Source organism: Lepidochelys kempii, chromosome 2 (genome assembly GCF_965140285.1).
Source record: "Lepidochelys kempii isolate rLepKem1 chromosome 2, rLepKem1.hap1, whole genome shotgun sequence".
Taxonomy (NCBI): Eukaryota; Metazoa; Chordata; order Testudines; family Cheloniidae; genus Lepidochelys; species Lepidochelys kempii.
Window position 1 is genome coordinate 262691436 of NC_136381.1, and position 15436 is coordinate 262706871.

A 15436-nucleotide genomic window follows, 5' to 3' on the forward strand; every position below is an offset into this window, starting at 1 on the left:
TTGGAGCCAGAATCACAGCAGCCACAACACAGGGGCCCTGAGAGCTGAGCAATGGTGAGGGGGTGGGGGGTGGTTTTCAAGTGCAGCCCCTTGGCCCCCACTGGGAGGAAGATCCATTTGACTTTGTTGGGAACGAAGCTGACACGCCTGCTGCTGTTCCTCTCACCTTTCACCTGCACGTTGAACTCCTGCTTGTCGCTCTTTGTCTCGCAGGTGTACACAGCACTGTCTTTGCCCTCAGCCAGCTTCACAGTCAGAGTCCTGGAGGCCCCGTCAGCCTTAATCTCATACTTTTTGCTTCCCTTGATCTCAGTTCCATCCCTGAACCACTTGACTTCGGCTGTTTCAGGCATTACTGAAGTGGACAGCGTGATGCTCTCATGTTCCTGAGCAACAATCGGTTCTTTCTGGTCAAGTTTCTTTTGGAATTTTGCCTCCGGTTCTAGAGAAGTAATGAAAATAAAAAAACAGGCTGGTTTCCTGCTCCCTAGAACAGTGGTTCTCAACCATTTTTTGCTCCATGACTCACAAAATGACCCCAAAATTGTCCTGTGATCCACCATATCCAAGGGATATGGCTGAATGTTTGCAACCTGCTGTCTCTTTTCTCTTGGATTGAGTGGGAAATGATCAGTTGTTCCTTCACAGAAGTAATTTCTTATAGAATCAAAGATAATGAAAAAAAAATACACATGCACATAAACATGCATCTGGGATCCTCTAAGATTCTTGTTTCATAGTGTATGAAAATTACTCTGTCACCATGGTCCTAATTCAAAATCAACTCTGTGGACGTGCTGCACCCTCAAAAAATTTCCTTGTTTGTACCTACTACCCTATGGGCTCACTTTTCTCCTCCTCTCATGGCCTCATCTCTAACTCCCATAACGCATCACAGCCCTTTAACACATCCTGCTACTCCATTTAACTAGCACCATTCTTCCAAGTCACCATTTCTCCTCTTTAAAACCCTTCCACTTCTATCTCACTTTCAGCCCATTATCTCTGTAAAACCTTTGAGATTGTGTCTGTGGAGGAGACAATGAAAAAATAAACCATGTAGCACCGTGTTATACAACGTAAAGATTATCAGCCAAATTCTGCCTTCAACTACACATACCCAACACCAACAAAGTGAATAGGATTAATTAATCTGTGGTATAGCTTATTTGAAGTCAGTGATGTAACAACCAAGCAGATCTTGGCCTAGTTGCTCCCAGGCATTAAGAAATAAATTCACTCCAAGCACATGTTTTACAGATGAAAAGTCTGACCTCAATTCTTCCCAGAATGAGTGTGCAAGAAAACACTCACCTACTGCTTCAATTTTGAAGGCCAGTTTCTGGCCGGCAGCCTCACAGGTGTACTCTCCAGCATCCTCCTTCTCCACCTGCTCTACTACCAGACGCCGGGATTTACCCTCAGACTCTACTTTGAGTTTCTTGCTAGGGGTGATCAGTTTCCCGTCCTTGTGCCATTTCACTTCAGTCTTGGCATGGGCCACTTCGCAGGACAGGATGGTGCTCTCTGTCAGCACAGCTTTCACCTCCTTCTGCACCTTCTCCTGGTTTACAAATGCAGATTCTGGCTCTGAGTGGGAAAAAGAAAAGAGAAAAATGACTGATTAAAATAAAATTAGCCCATCTAACAGGTCTTAGCACATCCACGTGCACCAACTTTGGAAATTCTGAAATTTGTCATTTGCCAACAATAGCAGTCACTGCTGGAGAATGTTTCTATTTATTTATTTGCTTGTTGCTAATTAGGCCATACAAGGCAGAAGTTCTTCCTTCTTTGATCATGTTTCCCTCATAAACCAACACGATAACACAGTCTTCCAGAACGGTCTCTTAGTGATCTTGCCCATGGTCATTCCCAGCAGGAACCTCTCTTTCCAAAGAATACTGTTACTAGTACAATACTCTGATCATTAAGGACCTGATTTGGCAAGATACACAAGTGTACACATGTTTAATTTAAAGCAACTGGCCGTCCCTTTGACTTCACATGCTTAAAGTTACCTAAATTAAGCACCTTGCTGAATCAGGTCCAATCTTGCAAATTGCAGGCAACTTTCAGGAGAAGAGGGCATTTAATATATGGCAGGTGGCTTGCAGCATCTCATTGGATCAGAAGCAAAAATATACTATGAAAGGACCTCAGAAAATTCACAGCTTTAGATCAGTTTGGATGAGCACTCAAAAATATGGATGATTCTCCAAAAAACACATCCCAGCATCTTCAGTCTTCAAAGCCAGGCTGGGAATCTTGCAAGAAGAGGTTTTTGTTACTTCTGGCTTCCTCTGAGGCTGGAAATGCCAAAGCCTAATTCAGGAAAGCACTTAAGCATATACTTAAAGTTAAGCATATGCTTACAGGCTTTCCTGAACAAGGATGCTGTCCAGTGTCAGGCGCTAGAAGAAGAACCTGTTGTGATAATTAGGTACTTTACACCTGAATATGGGAAAAGCAGCAGCAGCAAGCAAATGAAACACACCGTCTGATTGTTTTTTAAAGTCCAACATTTTTGAACTTCAAAAAGTTTGGTCCAGATTCGGTTTGAATTCTGAGTGACAGTTTGGGCCAGTTTCCGCACTGCTTCACCCATCACCAGTTAGGACTAGCTTCTCCACTAGTGTATATCACTAGGGCTCCACGGACTTCCAGCTCACCAGTGTGCGTGCAAAAGCCATCTCCTCTGCAGATCTTGCCAGCTGGAACAACCCAACTGTGCCTCTCTCCCCTGGCCTCTTTTCAAATCTCAACTGAGCAGTTTTCTTTATTCCCTTGTCTGTGCTTCTTAAATTTACTTCTCCCTCTGTGACTCGGCCACTCCCATATATTATGCATTATATATAAAAGTATCATGCTGTTCTGCAAGGAGTATATAATTTTTATTACTTTATCATTATATCTCCAATTTAATAATCTGATGCACTCTTATCACATACTGATACACCCTGATATTTTGGTATATGCAAAACATTAGGGCAGACCCTCCGCTAGCATAGATCAGCCTAGCTCCTAGCCTGCAATGGAGCGACACTAATTTATGCAAGCTGAGGGTCTGTCTCACTGCACACATTTATTACTGTTGTTGTTAGACCATTTTCAGACACGACAGTATCGTTGGGAATTCAGGAGGGTCTTTCTCCCACCTGTGACATTAAACTTGAAGGTCAGTTTCTGGCCTGCCGCCTCACAGGTGTACTCTCCAGCATCCTTCTTCTCCACCTGCTCCACGAGCAGACGCCGGGATTTGCCCTCAGACTCCACTTTGAATTTCTTGCTGGAGGTGATTAGTTTCCCGTCCTTGTACCATTTCACTTCAGTTTTGGCCTGGGCCACTTCGCAGGAGAGGGTGGCGCTCTCTGTCAGCACAGCCTTCACCTCCTTCTGCACCTTCTCCTGGTTTGCAAATATGATTTCAGGCTCTGAAAAAAGAGAACATTTCAAATTAGGGGAACTATAACCTGAAAATTGCCAAAACTTGTATCAGGGCCTAAGGGGAACAGTTAAATCCACGTCTCCAATCTGACAACATGCATTTAAAGTTCTCACATCACCACGGAACACATTTTCAGGTTTTCTTATACGGTAAACTTCCTGTTACTGTTTCACAGGAGCTATGACAAGACAGTTAAGGATCTGTGTTAGCATGCCAGGAAGGTGGCCACATTGCTGACCACCACAGTATGCTCTCATTCCCAGTCCCATCAAGGCAAATCAGATCAGCTGGGCAGTTCTGACTAGTTATTCTAAGGATCAGACCAACTGCAGTTTTCAGCAGCAGGGCCTTGACTATGCTATTCCCTTCCTGAGGACATGAGCTAGAATCCCACGGTGACTGCAGAACTCCTCATATTTGTTGTTATTAGCAGCAATGGTATTAAAGAAGCACCTAGAGGCAGGACCAAGCTAGGTGCAGCACAAATATACTGGAGGAGACAGTCCCTGCACCAAAGAGTTTACAACCTAAATAGGCAAAGGGTAGCAGGGGAAACAGACACACAGAGGGAAAATGACTGGACCAAGGCCACACAGCTGGTCAACAGCAGAGTCAGGAATAGAACCAAGCTCTCGCGAGTCCCCAGTCCAGTGCCCTACCCATTGGCTCACATGCCCTCTGTGCAGTTTGGTTTGCTTGAATGATGACTGTTTAATCTCCCCTGTTCGCACCTGCATGTCTCTGCAAATTTGGGAGAAGGCTGTCTCCTATAGCTAGGACAAGGTCTGGTGGACTTTCTAGCTGGCCCACCAAGCTGAATTTATGATTCAATTACTGAATTTGCTTAAGGCACAGCACCAAGGGGTGACCGGGTAACAGGTGCTTAATACATTGTTTGAAGTCTTTCTGTATATTGCTAGAGGGCTGAGATCAGATGGTATACTCTATACACAAGGCTGGATTGTGGCTTTGCAGCCCTGGCTCCACTAGGATATGTCACAGAGCTGCACCATCTGAGAGGCAGATGCCAGAGCTGTCATCCTTGTAGCCTACAGAGACAGAAAGGATGCTTCCCCGGCACCGGGGTGCAGACTGCATTCTCACCATGCTACTGGTCATCTGGCTACACACCATCCCCTTCCAGCCAGGACCCCTTTGGGGCATGGAGCATCTCAGACTGTACCAGCCTGCCCACCTCACACACACACAGCCTTACGCTCGGGATGAAATGCTCATCTCCCACATAACGCTGGAGTAATCAAACTGACTGCAAAGGACCGTGGATGAGCTGGGCAGGTGAAATCCACTCTCCCAATCAGACGCCCAGGCACCAGACCTCAGCGCACTTCACCGTCTGCCCCTCCGTGCCACTCGCATGGGGCGTTAGGGCCACTGCATTTGTGTAAAGGCAGATCCCCATCCCTGTGATGTCCTTCCCCACCAACGTCTCTTGGGCAGACACGGAGAGTACCCATCCATGAGGGGCAAGGAAGTGCAGATACCCCCGCAGGGCCGCTCTACCATGCCCCCCTCTGCAAATTCACTAGGGTTGAGAGTGGCGTGGAGAGCCATGTGCTGGCTCTCTGGCATTCTGGCTGCATCGATGGATTTACGGGAGGGGAAGGGATTGCGGCACTATTATTATTCATGTATATTCGGGAAGGGTTCACAATATACTGGGCATTTTCCAAACATACTGAGAAGAGGCTCTCCCTGCCTTAAAGATCTTGCAATCCATTACAAATATATACATTTTCTTAAAAGTCCCCCCAACTTCTGCACCAAAGCAACAGCCGCCACTCTCTGACCCATAATTTGCTCCTAAAAAGGTGGACAATATTCTTAATAAAATAAAATCACTTTAGTCTCCTAACAAAAATTTAAAAAAAAAGAGTTTCTCCCACCTGTGATGACAACCTTGAAGGTCAGTTTCTGGCCTGCGGCCTCACAGGTGTACTCTCCAGCATCCTTCTTCTCCACCTGCTCCACGACCAGCCGTCGGGATTTGCCCTCAGACTCCACCTTGAATTTCTTGCTGGAGGTGATCAGTTTCCCGTCCTTGTACCACCTCACTTCAGTATCGGCCTGGGCCACCTCACAGCTCAGGGTGGTGCTCTCCGTCAGGACAGCCTTCATCTCCTTCTGCACCTTCTCCTTGTTTGCAAACACAACTTCAGGTTCTGAGATTGAGGGAAACAGTTTAAAAAGTTAACTCCCCCAACTTTGATCTTCATTACCAGCAGGCAGGTTTATGAAAATTTTTCCAAATTCATATCTCCGGAGTGCCCATCTCCTGAGTCATTTAAACTAGACCACATCAACAAGTGGTAGGAGGAACACTCCTTCACTAGCAGCGGAGGATGGGCTAGGTGACCTACAAGGGTTTTTCCATGTCTAATTACCATGATTTTCTAAAATCTGCAATGGAAGAAACTAATGCATTTGTTAACATTTGTCTATCAGAACTTCACTGAATATCATCAGTTGGATGACTGTGCTGTAAGAAAATACACACTAAATCATACAAACAAGAGGAGAGATGCATTTTATCTTGCAATCCAAAATAAAGGTGGTTTAAGGGAAAAAAAAGAGTCTACATTCTGGATTTCATGGTTAAACTTTCCAAAATTTCACAGGTGTTCTCTAATTAAAAACAAAAAAAATAAACCACCCACCTCTGTTACTTTTCCAGAATTATGCCAGGCCAGAATCAAAGACTAGTCTAATGCATAAACTCCTGAACTTTTCAGTTGGTTCGTTGGTTGGTTTCAATTTATCATAAGCCAAACTGGCTCTGTTACTGGCTACCTGAACAACAGGTCACTTAACTTTTCTGTGCGTCAGTTTTCCAATATGGAAAATAAGAGAGAAATCAGTCTCTCTCACCTGTGACGATAACTTTGAAGGTTAATTTCTGGCCTGCAGCCTCACAGGTGTACTCTCCAGCATCTTTCTTCTCCACCTGCTCCATGGCCAGCCGTCGGGATTTGTCCTCGGACTCCACTTTGAGTTTCTTGCCAGAAGTGATCAATTTCCCATCCTTGTACCATTTCACTTCAGTCTTGGCCTGGGCCACCTCACAGCTCAGCGTGGCGCTCTCTGTCAGGGCGGCCTTCACCTCCTTCTGCACATTCTCTTTGTTTGTAAACACATCTTCTGCCTCTGCAAATAGGAGGATAGGCGATAGTCAAGAAACAAACCTTCCTTTTGAAGCAGGGGGTTTCAGATTCCCCATTAATGACTGCAGCTGGTTTAAAATAAATCTAGGTTTGGCCATTTTAATGTAGCGATAAGATGGCAGAGGTAGTATTGTTTACTGGACCAACTTCTAATGACTTCATTTAATAGAAAAGCTGGACAGAACTCTGACCTCGGATCTTTTAAATGACAGAACCTACCCTTAGCAAGAACTGCTTGGGGGGAGAACTATCCATCCTGTCAAAATATAAAAATATAAAACCTAGCTCAGATCTCTTCTTTAGTATTTAAACTCTGCCACAGTGCCAGGAGAACTACAATCGAAAGAACGATAGGTCTGAATCAGGACACTGGATCCACATCCCCTTGAATTTGGGGGAATTTTAGATCAGAATCCAAAATTTCATGTCACTGGAACTCCAGATTCAAAACTTCCTTGAATTCTGTGAATGTTTGCACTTTAACACAGCTCCAGAGACAGGTTTTGCAGTTGCACACCATCTCCAGAGTGAAGGAATAAAGGCGATTGCTCATTCAAGATCCAATCCCAGCAAGATGCTCGAACTTCAAAAAAAAAAAATTTTGGAAGGGCCATGAACTCTCATGCAAAGCCAAATTCTAACTAATTGGGGTCAGAAAGAGACTTCCCAAATGGCCAGGCTATTCCATAATTGCCCACAGGTCAATATGCACCTTCCTCTGAAGCAGCTGGTACTGGCCACTGCAGAAGACCAGATACTGGACTAAATGGACCATTGATCTGACCCAGTCTGGCAATTGCAATAGGCCTGCCATCATAGCTCTGTAAAACGATCACAAGGAAACCTCATACCACATGCCTGAACCTGATCCAAAGTCCACTGAAGTTAATGGGATTCTTTCTATGGACTTGTATGGGCCTTGGACCAGAACTCAAGCTTCAGGTTTTGTGATAACCTTGAAATTCAGTCCAGATTCATCCAAAAGGTTTGCTGAGATTTACAAAACTTTTCAGCAAAGCTGGACACAGTTTTGGTCAAGCCTGGGCTGCTTTGTAGCTTGGCACCCAAATGCACATTGTTTTATGTTTTCAGTGGGAAATCAAGAGAAATATGGTGGGTTTAAGCAAGCAGCACTTTTAGATATTGAGTTGTTTCAAACCCAAAGCTTAAGGCAAAACACAGGTGGAGAAGGGATGAGGCAGACCCATCCAGACTGAAACCATGAGAAATATTCACACAAATGCCTGTTATATGAAACCACCTAGTTTCGCAGAGCTCGGGCCATGGTGATATCCAGTGCTGTTCACCATTGTGAGGCAGGGCCTATCAATTATTTAGATGGTTCTTTCCATAGCTCCTAGAATGGATGGGATATAATCTTGTCATATGTGATGCATGCAGAGCTTCCTACAGCACCTGTAAATCAAAATGACAACTGATTCTCCTTGGAATTAGAGCCCTCTAAGTTCACTGTGTTTTCGATAAGCATTTGGCCCGAAAGGTTAGGCACAGAGTGATTTTCCAGTGCGGGTAAAGGATGGCTGACGTGTTCTGGACCCTCTACAATAAAGAAGATCCACAAGGCTCTTTGTGTCACACCTATGAGTATGCTCATTTCTCTGCAAAGACCATGAGGGAAGAACAACTGTATTCCTCTGGACTAATTCGTCCCCACTGGATCCTGTCTTCTGAATCTTGGGAGAGGATTTTATATGCTAAAACAAACCCAACATAGCCGCTAATATGTACAATTCATGTCATTCCATTATTATTATTTGTGTTATCGTAGAGCAGTGGTGCCCAACCTTGTTACACAGGAGGACCACATAAAACCTAAGCACAACCTTGTGCAGGCCAAACAGATTCTACATATTTTAATATGATTTAAAGGCACCTGTATTGATTTATATTTTAAGTTCAGCTTGTTTCGTATGTATTTAGATAGGCTGTTTCTATGTACAGTATTATCTATTTACACACTTGTGTGAACTAAAATGATGTAAACATGGCAACAAAATGCTAATGAATCAGCCAGTAGTATACTGTGTTGAAGCAGGCTGTGGGCCCTTATGAAATGCTCTGGTTGGCCATGTATGGCCTGCAGGTTGGGCACCCTTGTCGTAGAGCCTAGGAGTCCCAGCCCTAGACCAAGAAGCAACCGTGCTAGGGGCTGTACAAGCAAAGAACAAAGAGACAGTCCCTGCCCCAGATGTATGGAACTTAATTTTAAGTGATGGAGTTCTTCCCAGTTGCAAGTTTCAGTTGTTTGGATTTACCTGAGTGGCATGGCACTTGCTCACACCAATTCTCTTTGGTGAATTCACTTGAATTTCACCACAAATTAATACCAAGAGATGTGGAGGAAGGACGATCTTGGAGTTAAGGCACAGAAGGAGGAGTCAGAAGACCTGGTTTCCATTCCTGACTCTACCACAGATTTCCCTGTGACCCTGGGCAAGTCACTTAGGATGCCAAAACTGTTGCCATTGAAGTATTTGGCAAATCTCCCATTGATTTCAATGGGAGCAGAAGCACATCCTGATTCTCCCTGTGTTTCAGTTTCCCCATCTGTAAAATATGGATAATACCACCTATCTCACAGAGGCTCAACTAATTTGTGCTTGTAAGACATGTTAATAATGTATCTAAGCTACTTATCTGGCCCCTACTACTACAGCGTCTGAGCATCTCACAATCTTGTATGGTGTTTAGCCTCACATGGCAGAGCCCAACCTGGTTTGCCCGAGTCGCAGGCTCCTGTCTTAGCCCCTGGACCATCCTTCCTAGCAACATGCATAGAACAGGTAGAGGAACCTTTGTAGGTAAATGGCACCCTTCATGTGAGGATTTCAGAGCCCTTTGCACACACCAATTAATTCTCACAATGCCCCTGGGATGTAGGGAAGTATCAGCATGCCCATTTCCAGCTGGATTAAAGGCAGTTACATACAGGTTAAGTAACTTGCCCAAAGTCATGCAGGAAGTGAGCAGCAGAGTAGAGTGGAGCCTAGCACGTAACCACCAGACCCATTTACACAAACAAACCTATCATGTCTCAGCCTTATGCCAGAAGCCTTGAGTAGCGGAAAATCCTTAGGCTTTCATCCAAGGTTACAGTATGTACTCATGCAAAGCTCTGGTATTTCAGCCAGAAGCACTTCATCATCCATCATCTTGAGAAAACCTTTGTGCTAAAGCTATGGAGCTCTCTCGTATACATAGATGCAAACAATCAATGCCTCTTGCTGGAAGTATTGCATTGTTGTGTGCACTGCCCAAGTAGGAAACGGCAATTAGCTCCTGGCTTTAAAACAAAAAAAAACAAAACAAAAACAACGATGATCCGCCACAGGAAGCTAACATGAGCTCTTGTTTCAAAGAGTGTAATATGATTCTTGGCCAATTTCTGCCTCTCAGTCTCGTATTTATAATCTGTCATAATTTTCCTCTCCCACCTTCACTAATCACTAAAGATTGCCTTGTCTAAAATAAAAAAGTGATCTGTGATCTCACACCCTCCACCTGCACCTCCTACTTAACCCTGCAGCCAAGTCAGAAGGCTGAAATGATGTTACAATCATTACCATCATTTTCGTGGAGGAAGTGTGGGATAACACAAACACAATATAATGACCCAGATTTGGCCCTGACTTACTCCCAGGACAATTCCAGTCACTTACAGCTAGAATAAAGATATGACATAATAAGTGAGGATAAAATCCAGTAAGCCCCTACAATGCACAGAAAACGTTTGGCAAGTTTGGGAACTACGGTGGTAGAATCTAGTGCTGGGTAAATCAGTTCAGATAAATAAAAGAGGAACAGAAACTTTGCCTTAAACACCAACACAATTTTCTGTCCACTTTTTGTTATTTAAAAAAAACCCCACAGGTAACTTTTCACTTTCTGGTTCAGACAGCAAATAGATCAAAAATTACCAGAGCACAATGAGATGGCCTATTCTCACTGTACTGCTGACCTTGCCAAAAGCAGGAAGCACCAGAAGTGTTGTGAGATAGCCTGTTTTTGTGAGATTTTAACATGACTAAATAGCAGAAAGAGACTCAAATAAATCCTCTTACGTTCAGAGGAGCTTCTGAACTACTTGGAGGTTCATCTGAACCCAAACGCCAAACCTCAGACTTTGCATTTCACCAAGACCACCATTCAGCAAGCTACTGCAGGACCTGCATAACTTAACGGAGAGGAGCAATCCCACTGAAGGCAGCAGGACTACAACTGAGCTGGAAGTTATACACACCCAGAAGGCCTAGTTGCACACTGCAGTAGAGTGCTTATAGTGGGGCGGCTGCCCCACTCCTGCAGAACAGGGGATAAAAGCAGCCCTGGAGAGGGCTGCAGCATGGAAGAAGCGTGAGAACAGCTGGGGGAAGCTGAGTGAGTAGCTGACCACAGCTGTGGCCAGCTCAATCAGGGCCCAGCTGGCCCTGATAAGTGGGCTCTGGGCCAGAAGCAGAGGAGTCTCACTCTAGCCCTGGAGTGGGAAGGGCTAGCTGCCTGGGAGTAAGGTACTGAAGCACAGCAGGGCTGGGGAATAGGGCAAGGTAGCTGGGGAGCTCCAGCCTGGTAAACCACTAGGCTGCAGGCCTTGGTAAAGGCCAAAAGGTACTGGGGCTGCAGAGGGACAGCCCAAGGACAGGCAAAAGCAGCAGGTCCTACCCCCTTGCCAATGATGTGTGGCCATTACACTGCAGTCTGCCCCAGTGAGCGGGGGCTAGATGATGACTGGCAGTAGCCACTGAGGCAAGGTGGGTTTAGAGGGTTGGGGGCTCCCCTGGAAGGGGAGATCGAGTGTGTGGGGGTACTGCTGGGGCAGAACCCTGAGGTAAAGGGACACGGTGCCAGCGGCAGGCAAGACACCGGCCTACAGAGGGTGCTCCGTAAGCTGGAAAAGAGCTAATTCCCAGATGACCAGCAGGAGGTGCTGCGCCGGTGAGTCTTCGCTTCACTACAGTGCCAGAGGACCATATATTGCTTATTTAACATCCCATAACTCACAAAGAAACGCTCCCAGAAGAGCGGACAATAAAATAACAAATAAAAGTAAGCGTCTCTCTCACCTGTGATGATAACCTTGAAGGTCAGTTTCTTGCCTGCGGCCTCACAGGTATACTCTCCAGCGTCTTTCTTCTCCACCTGCTCCATGACCAGACGCCGGGATTTATCCTGAGACTCCACCTTGAATTTCTTGCTGGAGGTGATCAGTTTCCCGTCCTTGTACCATTTCACTTCAGTCTTGGCCTGGGTCACCTCACAGCGCAGGGTGACATTCTCTGTCAGGGCGGCCTTCACCTCCTTCTGCACCTTCTCCTGGTTTGCAAACACCTCTTCAGGCTCTGCAAGGGGGAGGGGGAGAAGCCATTTAAAAACCTAATGCCCAGTTAGAGCTGCACAAAGTACTCCCAACACAATGTAAAGCCCAGGAGCGGAGCTGCGTCACATTCCATGCAATTTTGAAATGGGCCCCATTTTGTTCAATTCAAGCCCCAGATGCAACACTTCTCCTTCCACCAATCAGGTGTTTCTGATGCTACATCATCCAGAAGAAATGAAAGGCTCCAGAAGAAATACAGTGCCTTGTATATGTAACCCCAGCCAGCTCAGAGTGCCACTTTGGCTCCCTCTAGTGGTGGCTAGGCCAGCTAGAGATGTGTTTTTTAGGTGAACAGGAGAGGCTCACTTGTTTAGCTGAAGAGGTCTTAGGTTTGATCCCCAACACAACGAATGACGTGGTCAGCGTTACACAGATATAATGGGCTTGAACAAATGTGCATCGAATTTGAGAACACAGCTGGCCCAGTTGCTCACACATCGGCATTTCTGAATGCCATTGATCAGTTAGACTCACACCTAGCCACCACGGTGGTAACTGCACTTATGAATTCGGTACGCAGTTATAGCTTCCAAATCAGATAATGTCTGTATTGTCAGGTGATCTCAAAATCCAAGAACATGAAATTTTGTGTTTTCATAAAATGAGGGTCTGATTTCTCTCTCACATACGCCTGCACATCCAAAGTACCTCCTTTGAAATGAGTGGAGTTACAGTGGTGTAAACTCAGTATAAGTGAAAGTCGATTCACACCCCATGGTTATTAATTGGGCCTCCCCTCCAAATGCTGTCCTTGTTTATACCCTGACGTCCATTCACAAAATAACACCAAACTCATTGAAATTCATCCTTATAGACCTGATCCTCTGCTGGTATAAACCAGCATTGCCACACTAAGGTCAAGACAGCACTGCTCATTTACACTAGTTAGGGATTGGGCCCCCATCTGTCTTCCGTTCAACTGTTCAGAATAAAACAGCAAATAATATCACATCGTTCAAATTAACTCAAAATATTTGAAGAAGAAAATCAAAATGGCAGGTCACAACAGAGAATAGCAATGTAAACACCTCTCTCTCACCTGTGACGATAATTTTAAAGGTCAGTTTCTGGCCTGCAGCCTCACAGGTGTACTCTCCAGCATCCTTCTTCTCAAGCTGATTCACGACCAGATGCCGGGATCTCCCCTCACAGTCCACTTTGAATTTCTTGCTGGAGGTGATAAGTTTCCCGTCCTTGTACCATTTCACATCAGACTTTTCCTGGGCCACCTCACAGCTCAGGGTGGCGCTCTCTGTCAGTTCGGCTTTCACTTCCTCCTGCACCTTCGCCTTGTTTGCAAACACTTCTTCGGGCTCTGCCAATGGAAAAGGAATTACAGGGTGAACTCTGTCACTGATACAGTGCCATCCAGAGACTATTAAAGGAGAAGGCGTGGAGAAGCTGACAGCTCTTCTTCCTGAGACAGTATTAGCTGCATGTCTCCCCCACTTTGCCTGAAATTTCAGCCTTAACTAAGGAGCTTGTATGGTATCTCCTTCCTAAATCAGCCAACCTGAATCCTCACATTCCACATCTCATGATTGCTCTGGAGAGTGATCATTCCCTAAGGAGTGCTACACTGGCATTAAGGAGAAGCCAGGGTGGCTCATATGGATGCCATGAGACGTTCAAAATCCCAACCTCAAAGGAAAATCTTACACTGCTGCTGCAAAACACCCACCGACTACAAAGATTCAGGCGCCTTCCCCATTTTACCTGCTTACTCTGAGAATTTATTCTTAACATTGTGGCAAAACGCAACATCTCTCCAAAAGTTCTCTGGACTCAGAGCCGAGGTGCCAGCAGGACAGGAAATTCAGCTTACTCTAGAATGTTTCAATCAACAATGGCAGCAAATCAGTCCTTAAGTTGAAAGAAAATACTCTCTCCTACCAGTGACAAGAACTTTGAAGGTCAGTTTCTGGCCTGCGGCCTCACAGGTGTACTCTCCAGCATCCTTCTTCTCCACCTGCTTCACCACCAGATGCCGGGATTTGCCCTCAGACTCCACTTTGAGTTTCTTGCTGGAGGTGATCAGTTTCCCGTCCTTGTACCATTTCACTTCAGTCTTGGCCTGGGCCACCTCACAGCTCAGGCTGGCGCTCTCTGTCAGGGCGGCCTTGACCGCCTTCTGCACTTTCTCCTTGTTTGCAAACACATCCTCTCTCTCTATCGTGGAAAAGGAATTACAAGGGCTTAAACTTCGTCATTGATGCAATGCCACCCAGAGAACAGAGAAGGAGAAGGCAGGGAGAAGCTGACAGTTCTGCTTCCTTAGGCTGCTTCCTGCACGTCTCCCCCACTTTGCCTGATCCCAAACAATATAGCGACAAGTACAATTTCAACCTTAACTATGGAGCCTGTAGGGTGTCTCCTTTATAATAAACCAACCCGAACCCACACATTGAAACTCTCAACTGTGCTCTAGAGAGTGACCTCAGATCCAGATCTGAACTTATCGGCACAGGGCTCCCTTTAGTTTTTCCACCAACATCTTCCTTACAAACCTTTCCCTCCTCTTAGAAACCTGAATGGACACTGATCTTCTTTCCTTTAAGAAGCACTGTTGGTTTTAAAAAGTCATTCATTGTGTATCACTCAATAGGAAATGTCTGAGCCAAGATACCACCAGTGCAGGATATTCAATTTATTCTACAATACTTAAACCAACAACAGCAGCAAACTGTTGAAAGAAAATATTGTTTCTTACCTGTGACAACAATCTTGAAGGTCAGTTTCTGCCCTGCGGCCTCACAGGTGTACTCTCCAGCGTCCTTTTTCTCCACCTGCTCCACCACCACACGCCGGGATTTGCCCTCAGATTCCACTTTGAATTTCTTGCTGGAGGTGATCAGTTTCCCATCCTTGTACCACTTCACTTCAGTCTTGGCCTGGGCCACCTCACAGCTCAGGGTGGCGCTCTCTGTCAGGGCGGCCTTCACCTCCTTCTGCAACTTCTCCTGATTTGCAAACACATCCTCTCTCTCTGCCAGAGAAAAGGAATTACAAGGCTTATACTCTCTCACTGATGTGATACCATCCAGAGAATCGAGAAGGAGGAAGCAGGTAGAAGCTCACAGCTCTGCATCTTAGGCAGCTTTTGATTCACATCTCCCACCTCTGCCTGACCCCTCCCAACATCAGTGCAAGTCCACGTACAATCTTGACTGTGGACCTGCCAGCACCTCTCCTTTGTAATAATCCACCCCAAATCCCCAGACTCCGCTTCTCATGATTCCTCTGGAGCGATCTCAGATCCAAATATGAATGTACCACCTCAACCCTCCCTTGAGCTTATTTGGGCTGAGATGTTCCTTGCAAAACTTTCCCACCCCTCTGATAGCTGACATGACCAACATTTGTTCCCTCTGAGGAGCACTGTTACTTTTTAAAGTAAATGAAGGCATTAAAGAG

The 15436-nt window shown here is 45.5% G+C and overlaps 1 protein-coding gene across 1 annotated transcript in view; it reads right to left on the minus strand.

The window, feature by feature from the left end:
- OBSCN (obscurin, cytoskeletal calmodulin and titin-interacting RhoGEF) overlaps positions 1–15436 on the minus strand; it is a 291841-nt gene that overhangs the window by 222326 nt on the left and 54079 nt on the right. The window contains exons 14-18 of the mRNA XM_078851342.1: positions 14733–15008; positions 5353–5628; positions 3159–3434; positions 1315–1590; positions 167–442 (exon numbers count right to left, since the gene is read on the minus strand). Coding sequence (XP_078707468.1) covers positions 167–442; positions 1315–1590; positions 3159–3434; positions 5353–5628; positions 14733–15008 — 1380 coding nt within the window. The remainder of the gene's footprint in view (positions 1–166; positions 443–1314; positions 1591–3158; positions 3435–5352; positions 5629–14732; positions 15009–15436) is intronic.